The 18,526-nt window shown below is 52.6% G+C and overlaps 1 protein-coding gene across 1 annotated transcript; it reads right to left on the bottom strand.

The window, feature by feature from the left end:
• Positions 1-1,208: 1,208 nt before the first annotated feature.
• On the bottom strand, positions 1,209-9,083 carry C1QL1 (complement C1q like 1). Its single transcript, XM_079132752.1, has 2 exons — positions 8,191-9,083; positions 1,209-2,697 (listed from the first exon to the last, which is right to left on the bottom strand). Exons 1-2 carry the CDS (start codon positions 8,785-8,787, stop codon positions 2,518-2,520), a joined length of 777 nt encoding a protein of 258 aa, XP_078988878.1. The 5' UTR covers positions 8,788-9,083; the 3' UTR covers positions 1,209-2,517.
• Positions 9,084-18,526: the final 9,443 nt, after the last annotated feature.

Below are 18,526 nucleotides of genomic sequence, written 5' to 3'. Positions count from 1 at the left end.
CAGCACTGGGGGCAGGAGGAGTGCCTTCTAATCTAATCACTCTTCCCACAGAGACTCTAGTTTCAGCCAGACCTGCCAGGGGTTTTATTGGGTTTGAGGGGACCCGCAGATTTCAATCTCCAGACCCCACAGGGAAGGAACAAGCATTAAGCTAATTTTATTAAATGGCCACAGCTGGCAGTGGGGGGAAGTAGGGGAGAAAAGAGAGGATAAAGAAAGTCATTCAAGTCTGCCAGCCATGACAAGGGTCCAATACATGGGCCTGGCCAGGAGGAAGGCCACCCCTCCTTCCTGTTTCTCCAGCTGAGCCAGACTGGGAAGCCAGATGGGACTTTTCCTCAATGTAGCGCCTTGGGATTCTCTAAGAGCCTCACCCCCTGGCTGCTGGCCAGGGCAGATGCTTAGAAATGCATCAGGTCTCTGCAGGGCTGGGGTGGTAATGGAAGGGTAGGGCTGGGGTTATCCAATGCCAGCCTCAGTTCTGCTTTGGAGATGCAAACGTTTTATGAAATATGGGGTCCTGGGTAAGAGTATGGTCTGTGGTTCAAATATTGGCATTTGCTTGCTTGTAGCTCTGTGATCTTGGCAAGTTACAATAACCTCTCTGAGCCTCAGTTTCCTCATCTAAAATGGATAAAATAGGGGTTGGGGATATAGCTCAGTTGGTAGAGTGCCTGCCTCGCAAGCACAAGGCCCTTAGTTCAATCCCCAGCGGGGGGGTGGGGGGGTAAAACAGCCAGGTGCAGTGAGGTGTGCTATGAAGGAGGATCACTTGAGCCCAAGAATTTGAGACCAGCCTGAGTAAGAAAGCAAACCTCTTGCATCAAAATAAATGCATAAAGGGGCACTCAATACAGAAGTGAGTTGTGGCTCAGTGCTGGAGCACTCACCTAGCATGGGTGAGGCACTTGGTTTGATCCTTAGCACCACATAAATGTAAATAAATAAAATAAAGGTATTGTGTCCATCTACAACTAAAAAAAGAAACAAATGCATATAGAAATTCTTAAAATGAATAAAATAATAGCATCATGATAAAGGGCATAAGAACATTTCCCTAGGGCTGGGGAGATAGCTCAGTTGGTAGAGTGCTTGCCTCGAAAGCACAAGGCCCTGGGTTCAATCTCCAGCACTACAAAAAACAACAAAAAAAATTTCCCATAAATCTGCTCCCCCCCACCCACTACATATCTATGGGAAAAAAAAAATACAAAGTGCTTTCATTGTGTCTGACACGTAGTGGGTGCTCTGTAAATAGTAAACCTAATTATTTAGGAATGCTCTAATCGTATGACTGTCATGAGCCCCTAGTTACAAAAGGTGAGGGAGGCAGTGGTAGGACATGGAGATTTAACGAGTCTTGGATTCAAGTCCATTACAGAACTTAGCAACTATATCGCATTAAGCAAGTGCTTTAACTTTCGTGGAAGAAAAACTACCCATTCAACCTCCTGGCCATTTGGGAAACTTGAGTGAAATGACATACATAAAAGCATTTTGCAAATGTTAAAGTGATGTATAAATAATGAGTTGTTTATTAAGCACATAAATTATACCTCTTCAATCCTCAATTAGGTGAAATAGGTCTCCTTACCTACATTTTACTGATGAGAAAACTGAGGCCCAAGGTCAACCAGTCTTTAGTGTGAAGCTTGTTCCTTAACCATGGCTGTCACTAACCCAGAATTGAGTCTGAGAAGAGTGACTCGACCAGGATCATACAGTGTCACAGGAAACAGAACCTAGGTCTCCCAGTTTAAGGATTGCCTGTGACTTGGGAATGCTGGTGCCACTATCAGAAAGGCAAAATGGAACTCATCCGACATGGAAGAAGATGATGTATGGGCTGCTTCCCATTTCAACCACCCAGGCGCACATGGGCTGCAGTGGGCCTCAGGTCCTTTTACCCCTCTCCTCCTGAAGCAGCTCTGACTCTGGCATCTGGTTGCCCCCCCCCCCCCCCCCCCAAGCTTCCACCAGACCAAGGTCCATGGTGCTTTCCTGCAGCCCTCCCCAGGGTACAGACTGAAACCCCCATGGGGTGGAAATGTTTTTATTATAGCTTTGGTCAGACTGGGTGCAGACAGGCTGGGGCTTTAGGGGTGCTGGGAAGTCATCCAGCCCCCAACCTGCCCCTCCCCCAGGCAGGGTCAACCCAGAGCTGGAGGGAAGCTCATCCCAGCACAGGAAGCAACTCTGCCAACTTCCTCTCTCAGGCTGAGACTGGTTGGCAGGCCAGGGAAGGCAGTAAACAGTCCTACTGTGCAAATGTATATTGCAGGCTGAGGCCCTGCAGTCAATCTGCCTCCTGCGGACAGAACTGAGCACTCTGTGGCTCTGCTGTGGGAGGGCCTAACTATGACCTGGGCGGTGGTGAGGGCAGGCTGGGGTGTCACAGCCGGGGAGGGTAGGCAGCCTGGGTCAGGCAGCTAAGGGTGGGTAGGGAATGGGTTTTGTTTGCCCCTTCCAGGAGAGAAGCTCAAGGGATGAGCAGAGATGGAGAGGGACTCTGGGGGCTCAATCAGAATAGATGATGAAGCCGGAGAAAGTGCTGTATTTGTTGCTGTTGCCGCCATGCGCTTTGCCTCCATCGAGCTTGATGAAGACCTCATCACCCGCGTCCAGGTGCAGGATCACACTGTTGCTGGCGTAGTCATAGTTCTGGTCTGCATCCTGGGCAATGGCGCTGGCCCGCACCTGTGGGGATGGGAGCGGGGCAGTGGGAGAGGGTAGGGAAGTGAGGCAGCCACGTGGCGAGGATCTGGAGGTCCTAAAGCTGGGCTTTGTAGTTCAGCCTGCTTCTCCCTGTCACCCCATTCCGCCCCCTTTTAATCATATATAACGTTTGCAAGATGGAAATAAAGAAGCCCTGGATTCTATGGCAGGTCTCATCTGAACCTCAGCTTGGAGTCTTCCTCCTTAACTTCTCTAGATCTTACCATCTGGCCTGCCTAGAGCCTCAGTGCTTCCAGTATGTTCCAGCCTGGGAATCCTTTCTTGCAGAGAAAGGCAAGTTCTGGACCTATAGGGAACAGGGGCCTTCCCTTTCTCCTATTATTCTTCCACTCTGGATTTACTAATGGTGGTGCCTTACATTTCAATCACACCCACCTCTCTTATATCAGTGGGTGGACAAAGGATGCATTTGGCCCTATAAGTCATGAGACTGGACCAATATGGGCTGCTGATAAGCAACCATTCCAGAACCAGAATCAGGTCTTTGGACTCCTTGTCTGAAGTTCATTTTAGTTTTCCACACTGAAGCAGTAAAATGGAAGGGCTGGCAATTCTTTGCCCTCTGAAGGCTTCGATTTGGCCTAGGCCCTAGCTTTCAAGGAGGTGCAACTATATCTATTTGACAATTACCCTAGCCAAAGAGAACTTCTAGTTCCTCCTATCTCACCCCAAAGAAAAAGCTGAAAGAAGGGAATTCAGACCTTACATCCCTCTGCATCCCTCAGTTTGATCCGATATCCTTGCTAGTATTTGTCTTAGAGGGGCATGGGGAGAGACAGATAGGACAAGGGGTCAGGAAAGTACCTGCATTTGGGCTTGAAATCTGCTGCCATTTTTGACAGTTCGACTATAATCATAAGATATTGGGGGCATATGCTGGTGGCTGAATAACCTCCAGACATACTTCTCCAACAGCTGAGGCAACAGGAAGCCTAAGTTTTGGGATCTGGGGGTCTTCCCAGGATATCCTGGGTAGTGAACAAGAAGAGAAGAGCCATCTCCTGGATTGACTGTGGTAGGAGAGGCTGCATAGAGTGGGCCATTCTATACCCTGCCCCTTCCCAGAGGCAGCTCCCGCTCCTGCCTACCTGGACAGATGTCTTGGCAGAAACAAGCCAAATTAGGGGAGAGGCTTACCCTCTTTCCTGGGGTGCAGACAGAACTGCAGGTCAGACTTGCCAGAGCTGCTGACTCAGCAGTAATGCACAAAGAGGGCCCCACATACTAGCAACCTCCATTTAAAGCCCAGATCCCTCCAGCTTCTTCTCTGCCCTCACCCCCTTCTCCAATCTGGAAAGGAACTATTTGGAGAATGTAGCTGGGAAAACTTCTGGGCTGGTTAAAGGTGGGAGGCTGGTTAAAATGAGTGTAGATGCTGTCTGTCAAGGAGCTCAGTTTTTCTGTTTGGAAAAATGGACAAAAAGATCTTGTCTCATCACTTCCACCTTTACAAATCCTTCTGATGGTGAAGAAAGAAAAAATAAAATCTTGATGGGGTTTTGAGCTACTAGGGAAGAGCTGAAAGCAAGCAGCCAACTTCTATATGTTCCCTGGGCCCTAATCCTGGTAGTATTTATTATTACACATGCATTTCATTATCTTTACTAATAAATTACTACTAATAACAATTATTTTTATTACCCGGATTAATTTAGCCTTAACTCATTAAAACAGTGTGCTTCTTAATAGCAAAATCCATTAGAATACAGTCATCTGTCATCAGGAATCTCCTGGTGATGTGACAGGCATCAGAACTGTTTTGCTTATGTTTATTATTTATTCATCACCATGATTGTTGCTGTAATTATCCTAATTATCCATGGAGGCAGTGAGAATTTATGCCCTTCCATCCTTAGACGGTGGGGGATCCCGGACTGGAACCCAGGGGTCCTGATTCCCTGCCCAAGACTGAAAACAGGTGAGGCATCCAGTTCCTCCTGGGGGCCAAAAGGAAGTATGGGGAACTGAATTGCCCTGGAAGCAGGAAAAGCAAGTCTGTGCCTTGTCACAAGGGGATACTGTAGAATCACTACCTCAGAGACTACCAGGAGGGGAAAGTGAGGCAGTGGTCTGGTCAGGGCACCCAGGGTAGGAGGGGCCATCCAGGAAATGTTTCCCTGCCCCCAGATCAATGCTGGGGTACTGGATGTGCAGGTGTGGCTCCCACAGGCAGCCATGCTGGCCACAGGGGACACCTGTGCTTTCACACATTTCACATTGGGTTCCTTCTGTGCCAGGCACTGTGCTCTGTGCTATGACATGTAGTAGGACCGGAGAGGATGGTTGGGGACACTTTCCTGCCACCTGGTAAGAGGCCAATCTCCAGTTAGGTCTTTATCCTGCAGTCCTCAGTGTATATATGCCACCTCTTTCCACCTCAGTAGACTCTGCTGGCCAAGCCCTGGCCCATTTGTAATACTCACCTCCTCATGGCCCTCTTCCCTGGATGAGTATCATCCTGACCACAGGCCTGGCAGGTCCCATACAGTCCCCCACTCCTAGCCCAATTTATCAATTTTGTGTCCTCCCTGGTCCATCTGACCTGTGGAGCTAGGAGGCAGCTGCAGGCAGCTCCATTCACACAGGGTGCCACTCCCCACCTAGAGTTCTTTCCTCAGGCTTCTTAAGATGTAATGACCATTGGGTCAAGGGGTGTTGACTTAGAGTTACCCCTAGGGGAGGGCCAGTGGATCAGAAGAGGGCACAAAGGTGGCAACCTCACTCCTAGCCCCAAATCATCTTGTCTAGGGAAGGGCCAGAGTCCAGATTTGGCTCAGCTTTCCCAAAGAAGTTCTGGAGGTTTCTCTTTAGGCAGGAAGCCAGGAAGGAAAAGCACAGAGCTCAGGCTAGCCCCTGGTCCTGAAGGCAGAGAGGGCGGTCCAAGCTTCTTTCTTCTGTTCCCATCCATTGCCTAGCCCTGTCACTGTTTTTTTCTCCTGTTACTTAAATGTTCCCAGTTACCTCTGACTCAGCCTTTCCTTACATCTGACCTTTTATTTTATCCCTACTTGTGTCTCCTTATCTGGAGGACCCAGGTTCACCATCCTCTCTCCCTACCAGGTTGGTCTGAGCCAGGGTAGGCATCACAGAATCACTCCCCTCAACTGACACATCTGGGAACAGGAGTCACCAGTTGGGTTCCCAGTCCAGCTTTAACACAGAGATCATTAGGGTGTGCTATTTTATAATTACTACTGCCCCCTGTATAGCCATGAGGTCCTAGAGAGCAAGTGGATCAGATCCCTGGCACCCAGCCCCAAACCTGGATCCTAGTAAAGGCTCAAAACCAACATGTGGAACAGACTGATGAGATTAAATGAGCTCTGGGGCAATCTGGAAGAAGTCACAAAAGGACATGGGAGAAGGGGCTGTAGATCCCACTATTTCTCTTGCTTTGCAGAAGGGTGTCTGATAACTGTTGAAATAATGGGTGTTTGAAACCTCTAGTGAAAGTCGCCTTTTTCCTAGTAGGCTCTGGTTCCCCCAACTGTGAGCTCCCTTCATTAGACTCTGCCAATATCCTACCCCTGCTGGAGGGGAAAGAAGAGGTTTTGGGGACAGTTTCACCTCCAAGTGACTGAAGTAAGTGGTCCCACTCCAAGCACACACCATCTTTCAGGCCTCCTCTTGCCTCATTTCTGGGGCCCTGCTACTGATTCTTGAGGTGGTGTAGGGTTTTGGTCCAGCAGTGGCCTAGGGACTACATCCCTCTCCAGGCAAGCCCCCAGCCTCCTGAAACCTCAGCTTCCTGACAGCCCAAACTTTCTTTGGGAGAAATTCCATCAATGAAGGTGACATTGCTACATCCCTTATTGGTGATTAATAAGGGGAATTGTGGGGATGTCTGCAGATTGAGCCTTTGCTGGATACTAGGGCCTCCCATTTGGTCAGGAACCAAGGACAAAGAGGAGAGACGCAAGAAAGCCTGATGGACACAAATGGGAGAGAGAGACACAAGCAATAGACAAGAGGAGTGTTAGACCCAGGGGAGAGAGGCCAGAGAAAGAGGAATGGCAGACACAGGCACAGGGAAAAAGACAGGAGAGAGAGAGGAAAGAGCGAGAGAGAGAGAGAGGGAGAGAAAGAGAGAAAGAGAGAGAGAGAGAGACAGAGAGACAGAGAGGGAGAGAGAGAGAGGGAGAGAGAGAGAGAGAGAGAGAGAGAGAGAGAGAGAGAGAGAGAGAGAGAAAGGAGGAGGAGGAGGAGGAGGTGGAGGAGGAGGAGGAGGAAGAGATGGGGAAGAAGCAGAAACTAGAGAAAGGAGGGGGCAGGCAGGAGAAAAAGAAAGGGGACAGCCTTCTAAGCACCAGAAAGGCTTTAGGTGGACCCCCTCCCCTTCCAATCCTCAAGCCTTGCAGATGCCAAGGCCGGCAGAGCCTCAGAGTAGTGCTGCAGTGAGAGCAGATCCAACAAGGTCTTCGGTCTCAATCACAGGAAATTCCTCCTAATTCCTACTAGTTTAGCTTTAGTTCTGACCAGGGGTCCCCTTCTTCCTAGAGAATGCTCATTCTGACCACGCCCCCCAGAGCCCCAAGCCACCAAGAGCAAGGAGCACTAGGAAGGGAGGTGGGTATTTGAGGATCTGGGTAAGGTTGTGTCCCTGGGGCAGGATTGGGTCTAGGCTGATGCCTGGATGGGTGGCTCCAAGAAGAGGGCTGGGCACACAAGGTCCCCATACCAGAGTCCTCGCGCATTCCAGGGAACCAAATGGACCCCTCCACGTATTAGGGGCCAAGAGGAGTTGGACCTGAGAAACCAAGAGGAGAGTTTCCATCTCTTCACCCCGCCTCGGGAGGAAAAACTTTCCCCAGAGGCCGCCTTCTTGCGCTGGGTAACTCTGGCACAGTGGGAACCGCGCAATCCAGGATTTTGCGAAGGGTGTCAGGTTGGCCCAATGGTCCCTTCCCGAGGGCGGGGATGTACTGCAGCTGAGGTTCTGAGCGCCGGACTCCTGCCTTTGTGCCCAGAACATTTCTGGCAGCCCGCTTTCTCCGCCTGTGCGCATAGCAGCGCGCCTAAGCGCCGGCGGGAGTGGAGGTTGCTTCTCCCTACCCGGTGCCCCAGAGCCCATCCTTGCTCTTCCCTTATCTCCCGTTGGTGTCAGCTTGAGTCTCAATTCTCAGATGATATCAGTCTGAATCCGCCTCCCAAAGGCCAAGCTGCGCGCCCAGAGCCTAGTGCTCTGACTAGTTAGGTTTATCTCCCGCATTTCCGTGCTGCGGGTGCCCAGCAGTGTCTGACTTAAGAACCGGAGCCCAGAAACTGAGGAGTCAGGTTGCCCCGGTTCCGACCATTCCCTCAAGTAATGTCTTAAGTAATGCTTAAGAGGGCCACTTTGGGGTCTCCACATGCACCTGCCTGGGGCGCCCAACGACTTTGATCAGGTACGGATTTGCCCCGGGGCTCCCTGGATGCCCTGCCCCCAGGCCAGCCCCATGCTCCCTCCTGGCCCACCTGACCATTCTTGCAGAGGTCCGCCCACATACTGGTACCGTCGCCGCCGCGCATGAGGACGTGGTAGGTGAAAAAGTAGGTGCCGGGAATGTTGCACGTAAACTTGCCGCTGGCCGCATCGTAGTTGTTGCCTAGGTTGGTGACCACGTCGTCAAACTTGAGCACCTCGTAACCCTCGTGAGGGTTCTTGAGGCCGGCGTAGAAGGCCACTCGTGGCACTGTGGTGTAGGTGGCCGTGCTGATGGCGCCGCTGCCCCCTGCGCCCGGCAGCCCAGGAGGACCCGGCTTGCCTGGCTCACCCTTTTCCCCCGGCGGCCCCACCGGACCCGGAGGACCCGGGTCCCCAGGAGGCCCGGGGGGACCCGGCTTGCCTGTGCGGCCCGGCTTCCCCTGGGGGCCCTGCACCAGCGTGGAGGGCGGAGGAGCGCCGCTCTGCTCACTCAGGGCGTCGCTGCCGTCGGGCCGCGCGCCGGCGCCGGGGCCCCGCGCGGGGTAGGGGTCGCACACCATGCGGCAGGTGCCCAGCATCTCATAGTGGCCGTCCGGGCCTCCCGAGCTCACCAGCACGGGGATGAGCACCACCAGCACCAGCAGCATCACCACGCCCGCGGCGGCCGCCAGCAGCGTCTTCCGGCCCGCGCGGAGCCTGGGTAGAGCCGGGCCGCCCGGCCGCGCCGTCGGGGCAATGGTGCCGGCGGGCTGGGGGCGCGGGCTGAACGCCCGCGCTCAAGGGCGGTCCGGCGGGGCTGCGGGCATGGGGCCAGGCCCCGGGCGCCGCGCTGCGCTGCCTGCGCTGCGGAGCCCAGCCGCCGGCTCCTGCCTCGCGCCTCCCACCCGCTGCGCGGTCGGACTGAGCCCGGCGGCCGCCGCCTCCCGCCTTGCGCCCAGCTCCTCCCGCCTGCTTGCATTCGGGCCACCGCCCCCTCGGTTGGGCCCCGCCCCTCCCGCTCCGCACGGCTCTGAGAGCGCGAGGGGTGGGGCTGAGGGCGGGACCTACGCCTAATTGGGCCGCGGGCTGTTCGAGGTGGGAGGGGCAGAAGGGGCGGGGCTTCTGAGACAGGGGCGGGCTCCCGCAGAGAAATGGGGAGACTGGGGGAGACTGAGAGAGCCAGAGACTCAAATGGGGAGAGGGCTAGAGTGTGATAAACAGGAGTGAATCCCACAGGGAAGGGGAGGTAGGCACCAAAGAGCAAACGCCAAGAGAGGACATATGGAGAGTTAGAGCGCGCCAAGGAGGACCTGGAGAGGACAGGCCTCGAGGGTTGGTCACGAGGGTTGGACCCAGGGACAGGGAAGGCGAGGGACCGCGACCTGCAATGGGGGCGGCAGCGACGGGCTAGCCCCCGGGTCTTTAGGGGACAAAGAACGATTAAGGGGAGGACCAGAAAGAGGGTTAGGAGGGGGAAGAAGAGGGTGAGGCAAAGGAATGAAAGAGGGGGCATTCCGCAATCAGGCCTCTCCTCCAGGGCTGGGAGATGGGAGGATTGTATGCTGTCAGAGTGTCCAACGGAACCCGAGTTCTTAGAGCAAACGCCTCCTCCTTTTTTTCTAGCTCTGATTACTCCCGGGACCCGCCTTCTCCCAGGAGGGGCAAGATCTTCAATCCCCTCCTTGCCTGTGCCGCGTCCTCACTGATCTACCTGCCAGACTGCTTTTACCTGGGGTCTCCTTCCTCGCTTTTTTTCTGAACAATCCCCTTACCCTTGCTTCTAGTCAAAGAAAAACGGGAATTCTGAGGTGAGCCCCTCACGGTACTTCTCCATGCTGACCGTACAAAGTACGTCCCTGGGTGGTGGCCCCCTCTTCCAAGCGCCTAGAGTGGTTGATCCCCTAACTACTCTTCCCCTCAGGTGGTACGAAGCTCTCCTCTTCCTCGAGTGCACTAAAGTGTTTAGGTTACATAAAATGAAATGTGTCTGCTTCCATCAAAATATTTGTCACATTGTTTGAGGCCCAGCTCGTGCTGCTTCACTGCTCCTCCTTCACCCTCCTTTATCCAGTCCACCAGGGGCTCTGCCATTCGGAGGCCTCTGGCCAGCTGCTAAAGAATGGCTCTCCAATCTCTTTCTCTCCTAAGAGACCCCTTCCAGATCACACTCTCCCGCTGACTTACCACGTTTCATATGATTCTCTGGCCTTCCGAGCCCAAGGTTGAGTGTGCACACTCTGGCCCAGGGCTGGGAGGAAAAGGACAAGAGGATAGTTAAGGGGGGCGGGCGTACTCCAAGTACTGAGTACAGAGAATGACCCCTCATTATCAATAAATAGTATCTAATCAGGGCAATCGTGTGCCAAGCCGTATGTAAAATGCTTTACATATGTGATCATACTCGATCTTCACATGGATCCAAAGAGGTAAAACCCATCATTACTCTCATTCTGCACACGGAGAACTGAGACTGCGAAGTTAAGAGATGTGCCCCAAGTCACAAAGGTAATAAGCGGCAGAGACCGGATTCAAACCCTCAGCCTGGCTCCCAGCTCCCCAACCTCAATACGTTGGAGTCTCTAGGTACTGTTTATCGTTCCAAGTGCAGGGGGAGGAGGCTCAAGACAGCCAGACCTCATCCAGGCTCAGGCAGGGTGGTCCTCAGTTTTCGGCTGTCAGCCTCTTGGTCTCCAGAGGCAGCCTCCTCAGTGTGACTCCCCGAAGAGCGACAAGGCTGATGACCCGAGGGACACGTGCGCGGTCATTGGAGTATAATTTGTACGAACCCGCTCGCCCCCGCGGGACGAACGCGCGAGTCCTTCCTCCGCTATACTGCTGACTGGTCCAGCACCCGCAGCCCTGGCGGACAGGGCTGGGGAAACCGGCTGGCTGCGGGGGCGGTGGAGGGGGCGGGAGCGGCCGCCCCCGCGCTCGCCAGGGCGTCCGAGAGGCGCGCTCGCCGCTGCACGGCGCCCCGCCCCCCGCTCCGAAAGCGCGCCCGCTCCCCTGGCGCGGTGTGGCGTCTCTGTCAGCCCAGCCGGATTCTCCCCGCTTCGCTGGAGTGGAAAATAACGGCTTCAAACTTTGCAGAGAGGAGCTGGTGCCAGCACTTTAATTAACAGCCATCTTGGCCTGCGAGCCCGGGCCACCGGCTTGCCCCTCCCCTGGGCTCGCCGGGCCCCGCCCCGGCCCGAAAGAGGCCCCTCCATCCCCAGCTCTCAGCGCCCCTTTTCCCGGGAGATCCGGCCTGACTGGAGGGCGTGTGCTGCATTGAGGGGCGTCTCCCAGCTTAATACCCGAAGACTCCCCCAGGCTCTCCCCTCCATTCTTAAAAGCCTGACTGTCGAAGATTCTGGAATTAAAGACATGCATGCCATTCCAACCTGGTGATTTTAGGTAAACGGTCTAACCTGCAGCGTCTTAAGTGTCTTCCCCTGGGAAAAGGGTGGTTGTGAGGATTAAGTGAGATATAATGTATGTAAAATGGCGGGCTACGTATCTGACCCTTATTATGCACCCAGCAAGCAAGCTGTAGTTAATATAATTATTTTACCTCAAGGTTAAGAAGGCCCTCTAATCACTCAGTCCTTGGGGCTCTTCTTCCCTGCCATTTTTCAGCAGATTGCTGTGCTTGGCACTATGAGAGGGAAGACAATGGGCCTACACTTCCAGGTTCAGAGAGGGAACTAGATGAGGGAAGAAGGACGCCTGACAAAGCCTGGGCCCAGGTATTTAGGAAGGGAAAGGGGTGAGCCAGTGCACGGAGGTGGCACTATTGGCAGCTGAGATGCTATCAAGACTGGGGCTGAAGGTCTGGCTTTGCTTTCCCTCTGTGGGTGTGAAGATCCCTCCTACGGCTCCCTCATTCCAGTGGCAGGATTGGGTGCTTGGTGCTGGGTGTTGGGGTGTTTTGGAGAGGCTATAGGGAAAGGGGTAGGTAAGGCTCTTAACCTATGCATGGCAGAATTTAGGAAACTGGATGTCTGTTTTTGGTATTTTGAGATTCTTTGAATGAATGTGAGTGGGTGTGAATGTGTAAGAAACTGTGTATCTGGTTTTGTGAGTGAAGTGCAGTGCTAGGCCCTGAGTCACCAGTTAGCAAATCTACATTCTTTTTTTGCATTTACTAGGCACTATGGGATGCTTGCTAGTAGTGATGTATCCAAAAGGTCAGGCTTGTGAAGTGCCCCTGAGGAGCTCATTGTTTAACAGGGGTCACAGGCAGAAAGAAATCATAAATGCTATAATAATTATTGTAGCCAACTTTTTTTTTTTTTAATTACTAAGTGCAAGGTTCCATTCTAAGCACTTAATGTGGATTATCTTGTTTAAACTTAACGATCTATTATGAATTTTAAACTATTACATGACTTATGCCATTTAAAAGTAAAGATCCCGAGAGGCAGGTACTATTATTTTCCCCATTTTACAGCTGAGGAACCTAAGACTTGGGTGGAGGTTGTACCAGTTGTTGCAAAACTCAGATGAAGAATGGCCTATCCAGAGGAGTCCATCCATCCATCCATCCATCCATCCTCCATTCATTCTATAAACCCAGTTTTAATTGACTGCTCACCCACATCTTTGTTGTCACAGGACATAATGATGAACAAGAAAAGGTTTCTGGCTTCATGTAGTTTACAGTGTATTGCTGGAACCCAGACAATTAAATAGGCCATTGCTATCAAGCCTGACAAATGTGTTACTTGGGAGTTCATGGAATGCTATGGGAACACAGAGCATTGTCACTTGAATTCATCTGGAGGCTGGAATCAAAGGAAGCTTCCTGGAGGAGGTGATTTTTAGACTAAGCCCTGACTGAAGGAGTCAGTAAGGTGTAGATGACTGCTAGAGGCCGAGGATGGAGATAGGAGTGTTCCAGGTGGAAGGAACAGCATGTGCTAAGGACCCAGTTTGTAAGTCTTTGTGGGCTATGACAAGGAGTTTATAATTTATCCTAAGGTCAGTTAGAAACTACTGAAGGATGTTGAGTGAGTGATACAATCAGATTTTTCAGGTTGGAATGATCACTCTGTCCACTGTAGGGAGGAAAGATTAAAATAGTATAAGAGCATTGATTGGTAGACTAAGTAAGAGGGAGCTGCTGTGCTCCAGGTGAGAACTGATAGTGGCCTGGCTTGGGAAGGAAGGCGTCAGAATTAGCCGACTTGGTGACAGATTGGAGAGGATGGGGATGGGAGGGGCAGGAGAATTCCAGGTTTGTGGAAGGATCTTAAAATGTTCATTAAAGGAAAAAAGGATAGATGGATGTTGTTGCTGTTATCTAAGTGCCTCCAATATGTACCAGGTGCTTTGCATACTCTATTGAATTCTCACTATAAGTCTGAAGAATAAGCAGTACCATCTCCACATTGGAAGTGAGGATGCTGAGGCTCAGGGACAGTAAGTAAGTTACCTGGGATCACACAGCTGATAGGAGGAGGCAGGATTAGAATTCAGGTCTGTTTGACTTCAGGAGGAGCTGCTCACTCCACCAAGCCCTGCAGGCACCTACCTGATGGGGAAGACAAGGAGGTCACTTTAGCATCAAAACCCCAGAATATGAAGGGTACATTTTGCTTGCTGATCTCTACGGCTCTGCCTTGGGCACGATGCAGAGCTGGGCACCAGGAGGCAGAAACTGGCCCTCGAGGCCACCAACCCGCCATGTGTATTTGGGGAAAGTCTCCTCAAGTTTTAGGGCTTCCATTTCTTTCTCTGGGTTGGACCATTGTACAGGCAGCTCTGAGAGTCTGTGGTTCTCACGTGAAAGACATCTCCCCAGTGGCATCCTTTAAAAGATTTTAAATTCCACCGTGACATTTTAATTCAGACACATCCAGATCCTTCATGAGAAGGCCCTCCATAATTCCAGCCCCCCTTTGGAGAAGGGGCATTTGGTCATAAAGTATGGGAGAGTGGAAGTTGAATTGTGATTTGGGTTTGGGAGCCAGAGCATACCTCAATGGGCTGAACCAGGCTGAGTCTCCAAACTCAGTCCTGACCCAGTCTCAGAGGTTGGTTGGAGGACTTCCTTCAGGAGCCCCTTCCCTCTGCCCCATCTTCTGAGGAGGAGAGAGGGATGGGGACCGAGGTAGGGAGTCAACGTTCCTAGGTCATTGGTAGGTTTTCTTATGCCTTTTTCACTAGGGAACTCTGGGCCTTATGCCTGGAGATTCCAGCAACCTGCCCAGCTCTGGGCATCCACCCCACTCACTCCAATGAGCAGCCACTCACTGCTCATCCCAGATCCCGTTTCAGGGAGGCAGCTCTGAAAAGGCACCAGCTGAGGGCCAGGGAGACCTAAGGGGAGGGGCTGTCTCCCTCAGCCCAGCCTGCATCTCCCAGCTGCATGTATAAGTGATGAGGCTCCACAGCCCCAACAGGAACCAATATAATGGCGGGTGCGCGGGGTCAGCTGGAGAGACAGATAGCAGGACGCAGGAGTGACAGGCAGAGCAATTACACTGAGCCTCCTGCAAAGATGCCAGAGAAGGCCTGCCTGGCCAGCCCAGCCCTTGGGCTCCCCACCCCCTCCCACAGGCCTGGACTCTTCCAGACCCACCAACTCCTTGGCCCTAGCTCCAGGCAAGGTGGAGGAAGATAGGGTAGAGGAGAACCTGGGGCCAGGGTCTGAGGATGGGAGCTTTGGGGGGAAAGCCTCCGGGTCTCTAGGATGGCTCAGGAAGACTGTCTTCCAAAGCATTGTCCCTTCTGGGAAAAACCTGCCCACTCATTCTCACCGCAGGAGACTAGACCTTAGGGTCTGGAGAGGTCTTAGAGACTCCTCCATTGACGGATAGGGAAACAGAGGCCCAGAGAGGGGAAACAGCTTGCACTGAGTCAGAGGGCCAATCTGAAGCAAAGCCAGGATGGGAATCCCTGGGGCTCTTCCCTGGATACCACCTGGTGAGAGATCAGAGTCCAGGGGAAGGAGAGGCTGATCACTTGCCTCTGGACCAAGTGGTCCCCATGGACCCTGAGAAAGTTGCAGTGGAGTGTGGGTCTCTGAGAGGCCCAACAACTAAGAGTAGGGGCTGGCGCCATGGCCACAGCAGTGCCCTTGGATAGCCTAAATCAGCCAGGGATGGGGGTGGCCCAGCCCTCTGCCATGTTCTTTGCTAACCTCACTTCCATAGATTTGAGGAGAGGGGATCACTGACTCAGGGTGGGGTGTCCCTAAGATGGTAGAGGCAGTGGAATAGTAGAGTGGAGCTTAGAAAGCTTAGTAAATATTAATTAAACAGAACCCTGAACAGGGTTGCCTTCATGAACTTGAAACCTGTGCGTGCAGTGCAATGCCCTGCTTTCTGAAGGGACTTGATCTTGGTTTAATGCTCTGTTCTCACTGCCTTGAATTTCTTACCAATTTTTGAACAACAAACTCCACATTTCATTCATTCTAGGCCCTGCAGATTATGTAGCTGGTCCTGTCCCTGAAATGGAAATGTGGTTTATTCTTGGAGGGGCACCCCTGACCCCTGCCTGCCCTAATATCGCCTCAGATAACTCCAAGTGGAGGGTGACACAGACCTAGGAGAACCTGGCATTTGATGAGCTTCCTGGGATCCCCACCCTACAATGATTTATTATGTATGTTGGGAGAACTTGGTGCTCTGTCCTGTCACCCCCATCTCCTCCACAAGGCCTGCACTGTGCCTGCCAGTCCATCTGTGTGCCCACTGCAGACCCAGGCCAGGGGAGTGTCAGGCCACTGGACTCCTGGTCCAGCGAGAACTCCTTGTCTTTTGGCCCCTCTGCTTACTCCCACCCCTTCCCTGCTAGGGCAGGAGGGGTTGGTAGGGAGCCTTAATTAACAGCCATGCCAAGCAGCAGGCAGTGGGGTGCAGAGCAGCCTGGCTTTTCCCCGCTATAGATCCACACTCTCAGGGAGAGGCACTGGCTGGCTGGCTTAGGCTCTGGCTCAGCTATTTTAGGAATATTTTTAACCCTTCCCATGCCACTGCCATCACCAGACCTCTCTTCCAAAGCACATGCAGCTCCAGATTGTCCCTTTCTTTGCTCCCTTCTCCCCAGCCTCTGCTCTTCCCTGGCAGCTGAGAAGGTCACAGTTCTCTCAGTGGTGGGGCCAGTTGACTTTTGCCAAGGAAAACTCTAGGCCCCGGGCTGCCTTCTTTGCTCTGTCCTGTGCCTTCTCCTGCTCCACATCATGACAGCTCTGGACTGAGAAAAGTGGCCCATTTGAGCCTGGTGCTGTGGTGCACGCCTGTAATCCCAGTGACTCAGGAGACTGAGGCAGGAGGATCGCAAGTTCAAGGCCAGTCTCAGCAACTTAGTGAGACCCTAAGCAACTTAGCAAGACCCGTCTCAAAATAATTAATAAGAAGGAAAAATAAATAAATAAATAAATGAATAAGGGGCTGGGGATGTTGCTCAGGGGTTAAACACCCCTGGGTTCAATCCCTGGTACCAAAAAAAAAAAAAAAAAAAAAAAAAAAAAAAAAGAAGAAGAAAAAAGAAAATAGGCCAATTTAAGCAAACCTCCCACCCTCACTGATCCTTTTTCTTATCTTTTAAACTTGGAATGGTTGGACCCTCCGGGGGAGTGAAAACAGCTGACCTGGATGCCAGAAAGTAAGACGAGGAGCCACTGCGTTGGCTTCTGTATTCTGGCAGAGCAGCAGCCCCTGCCTACTTGCCTCTGATGCCCCATTTGGGCCTCGTTTCCAGTTGTGTGTCCACACAGTGGCCAGAGCCCCTCAGTGTCATAGGGCCCTTCTGCCTCCTTTTTATTTTTCTCCTTCCACTACAGTGTCGGGCTTCCTGGAGAAACCTAGACCAGGATATAGGTATTACCTGGACAAGGCCTAGGGGAGTCCCACCGGAGGCCAGGAGGGCTCAGCCGTAATTAATCTGAATTATAGCCAAGACAGGGGAAGAGACTCCACTCACTCAGTGTCGGGGCTTCTGGGTATCTGCTGGGCTTGCTTTAACTACGAGGCCCAGGACATTCAGGCTGTGAGGCATCATCCCACAGTTACATGCCTTCTGCCATTGGGAGCAAGAGTTTGCCACCAAGTGCCACTGGGAAAGCTTGACTTGGAGATCTAGGCTTGAGGTCAGAGACTCCACACAATGCCACAGGTCCTGTGGTGTGCTGGGCAAAGGTAGAGAAGATCAATAATCTATAATCAAACCCCACCTGGGAAGGGGAGCTCCCTTGGGCTGGTTCACGAGAATGTCCAATCACCAACCTGGGCCACAGTATGGATGGCTTGGGGCCGGGAGTTCTCCCCACAGGTCCCTTCTCAATCCTCCTTGTCCAGGTTCTCACAACCAGCCCTGCTCCAAAAGTGACAGGGCTGGCTGGGGCAGAGGTGACTCCAGCTGAAAATGACTTAGCCCCTGTCAGGGGCTGCAAAGGGGGGGTGTCTTAAGTTGGGGTCCCTGAGCTGCTTGTGCACCAGCCTCCAATCTAGAAAGAACCTGGGGGATTTATCAGGATGCCCTGGGAAAGATTTTGAGTTCAGAAAGATAGTATCCTCCAGGGACTCTGGAAGAATTTTCTGTGCTTTTTAAAAGCAGGAAGACCCTTTCCTGTAGCCCTAATTGGGAGACATGAATAAAAGGCAGAAGGTTGACTGTAAAGGGGGGACCCTCTCTTTATCAAGTAAGGTGGGGCAGGTTCCTGAGGCTGAGGAGTGGGGGATATTTTTGGCTCCACATTTCTTGCTGAGGACAGACTGGGACACATAGGCTAAGCTTTGCAAAACTGGGAATTGAACTCAGGACACCCACCTCTCTAGTGCAGCCCCACCTTCTTGCTGCTATGGTCCTTGCTGGCTAGTTCCCTCCCTGCCAGCTTGCAGGCTGGGAGCCCCAGCTGGTGGAGGATGTCTTGCCTCCTCAGCAGCTGGGATTTGTAAATATTTATAGGAACATGAACAGATCAGTGGCTGACAGGCCCAAGGAGTGAGCAGGGGCTCTGCCCAGAGCTCAGCAGCTTCACTCCCCTTCCCCACTCCCTGGCCTGATCTGAGGGAGCCCAGAATAACAAAGAGGGGATGGTCAAGCAGGGTGTGGGCTGACAGCCTCCACATCCTCACTGATGTGCACGCTCTTGCTCATAGACTCACGCCTTTGCACACACACTAGCTTGCAGTTGCAAACTCATTGGGAGTCCAGATCCCAGTCACTTGATACAGGTCCTGGGAAGAAAGCTTGTTTCCTGTCTGAGATGGTGTGTGTGTGTGTGTGTGTGTGTGTGTGTGTGTGTGTGTGTGTGTAAGGAGCAGGAGGGGATAGTGCCTGAGGTTGGGCTGAGGAAGAAGAAGGCCGAGGAGGTGGAAAGAGTTGTGGACCAAGGGCCATTCAGAGCTGATGATCGCCTGGAGTGGAAGAGAGAGACAAAGGCAGGCCAAGGAAATGGAGTCTGACAAGGGTCGA

This window comes from Sciurus vulgaris, assembly GCF_902686455.1.
Source record: "Sciurus vulgaris genome assembly, chromosome: 3".
NCBI lineage: Eukaryota > Metazoa > Chordata > Mammalia > Rodentia > Sciuridae > Sciurus > Sciurus vulgaris.
The sequence above is the reverse complement of the archived record's forward strand: the minus strand, read 5'-3'. Positions and strand labels throughout refer to the sequence as shown.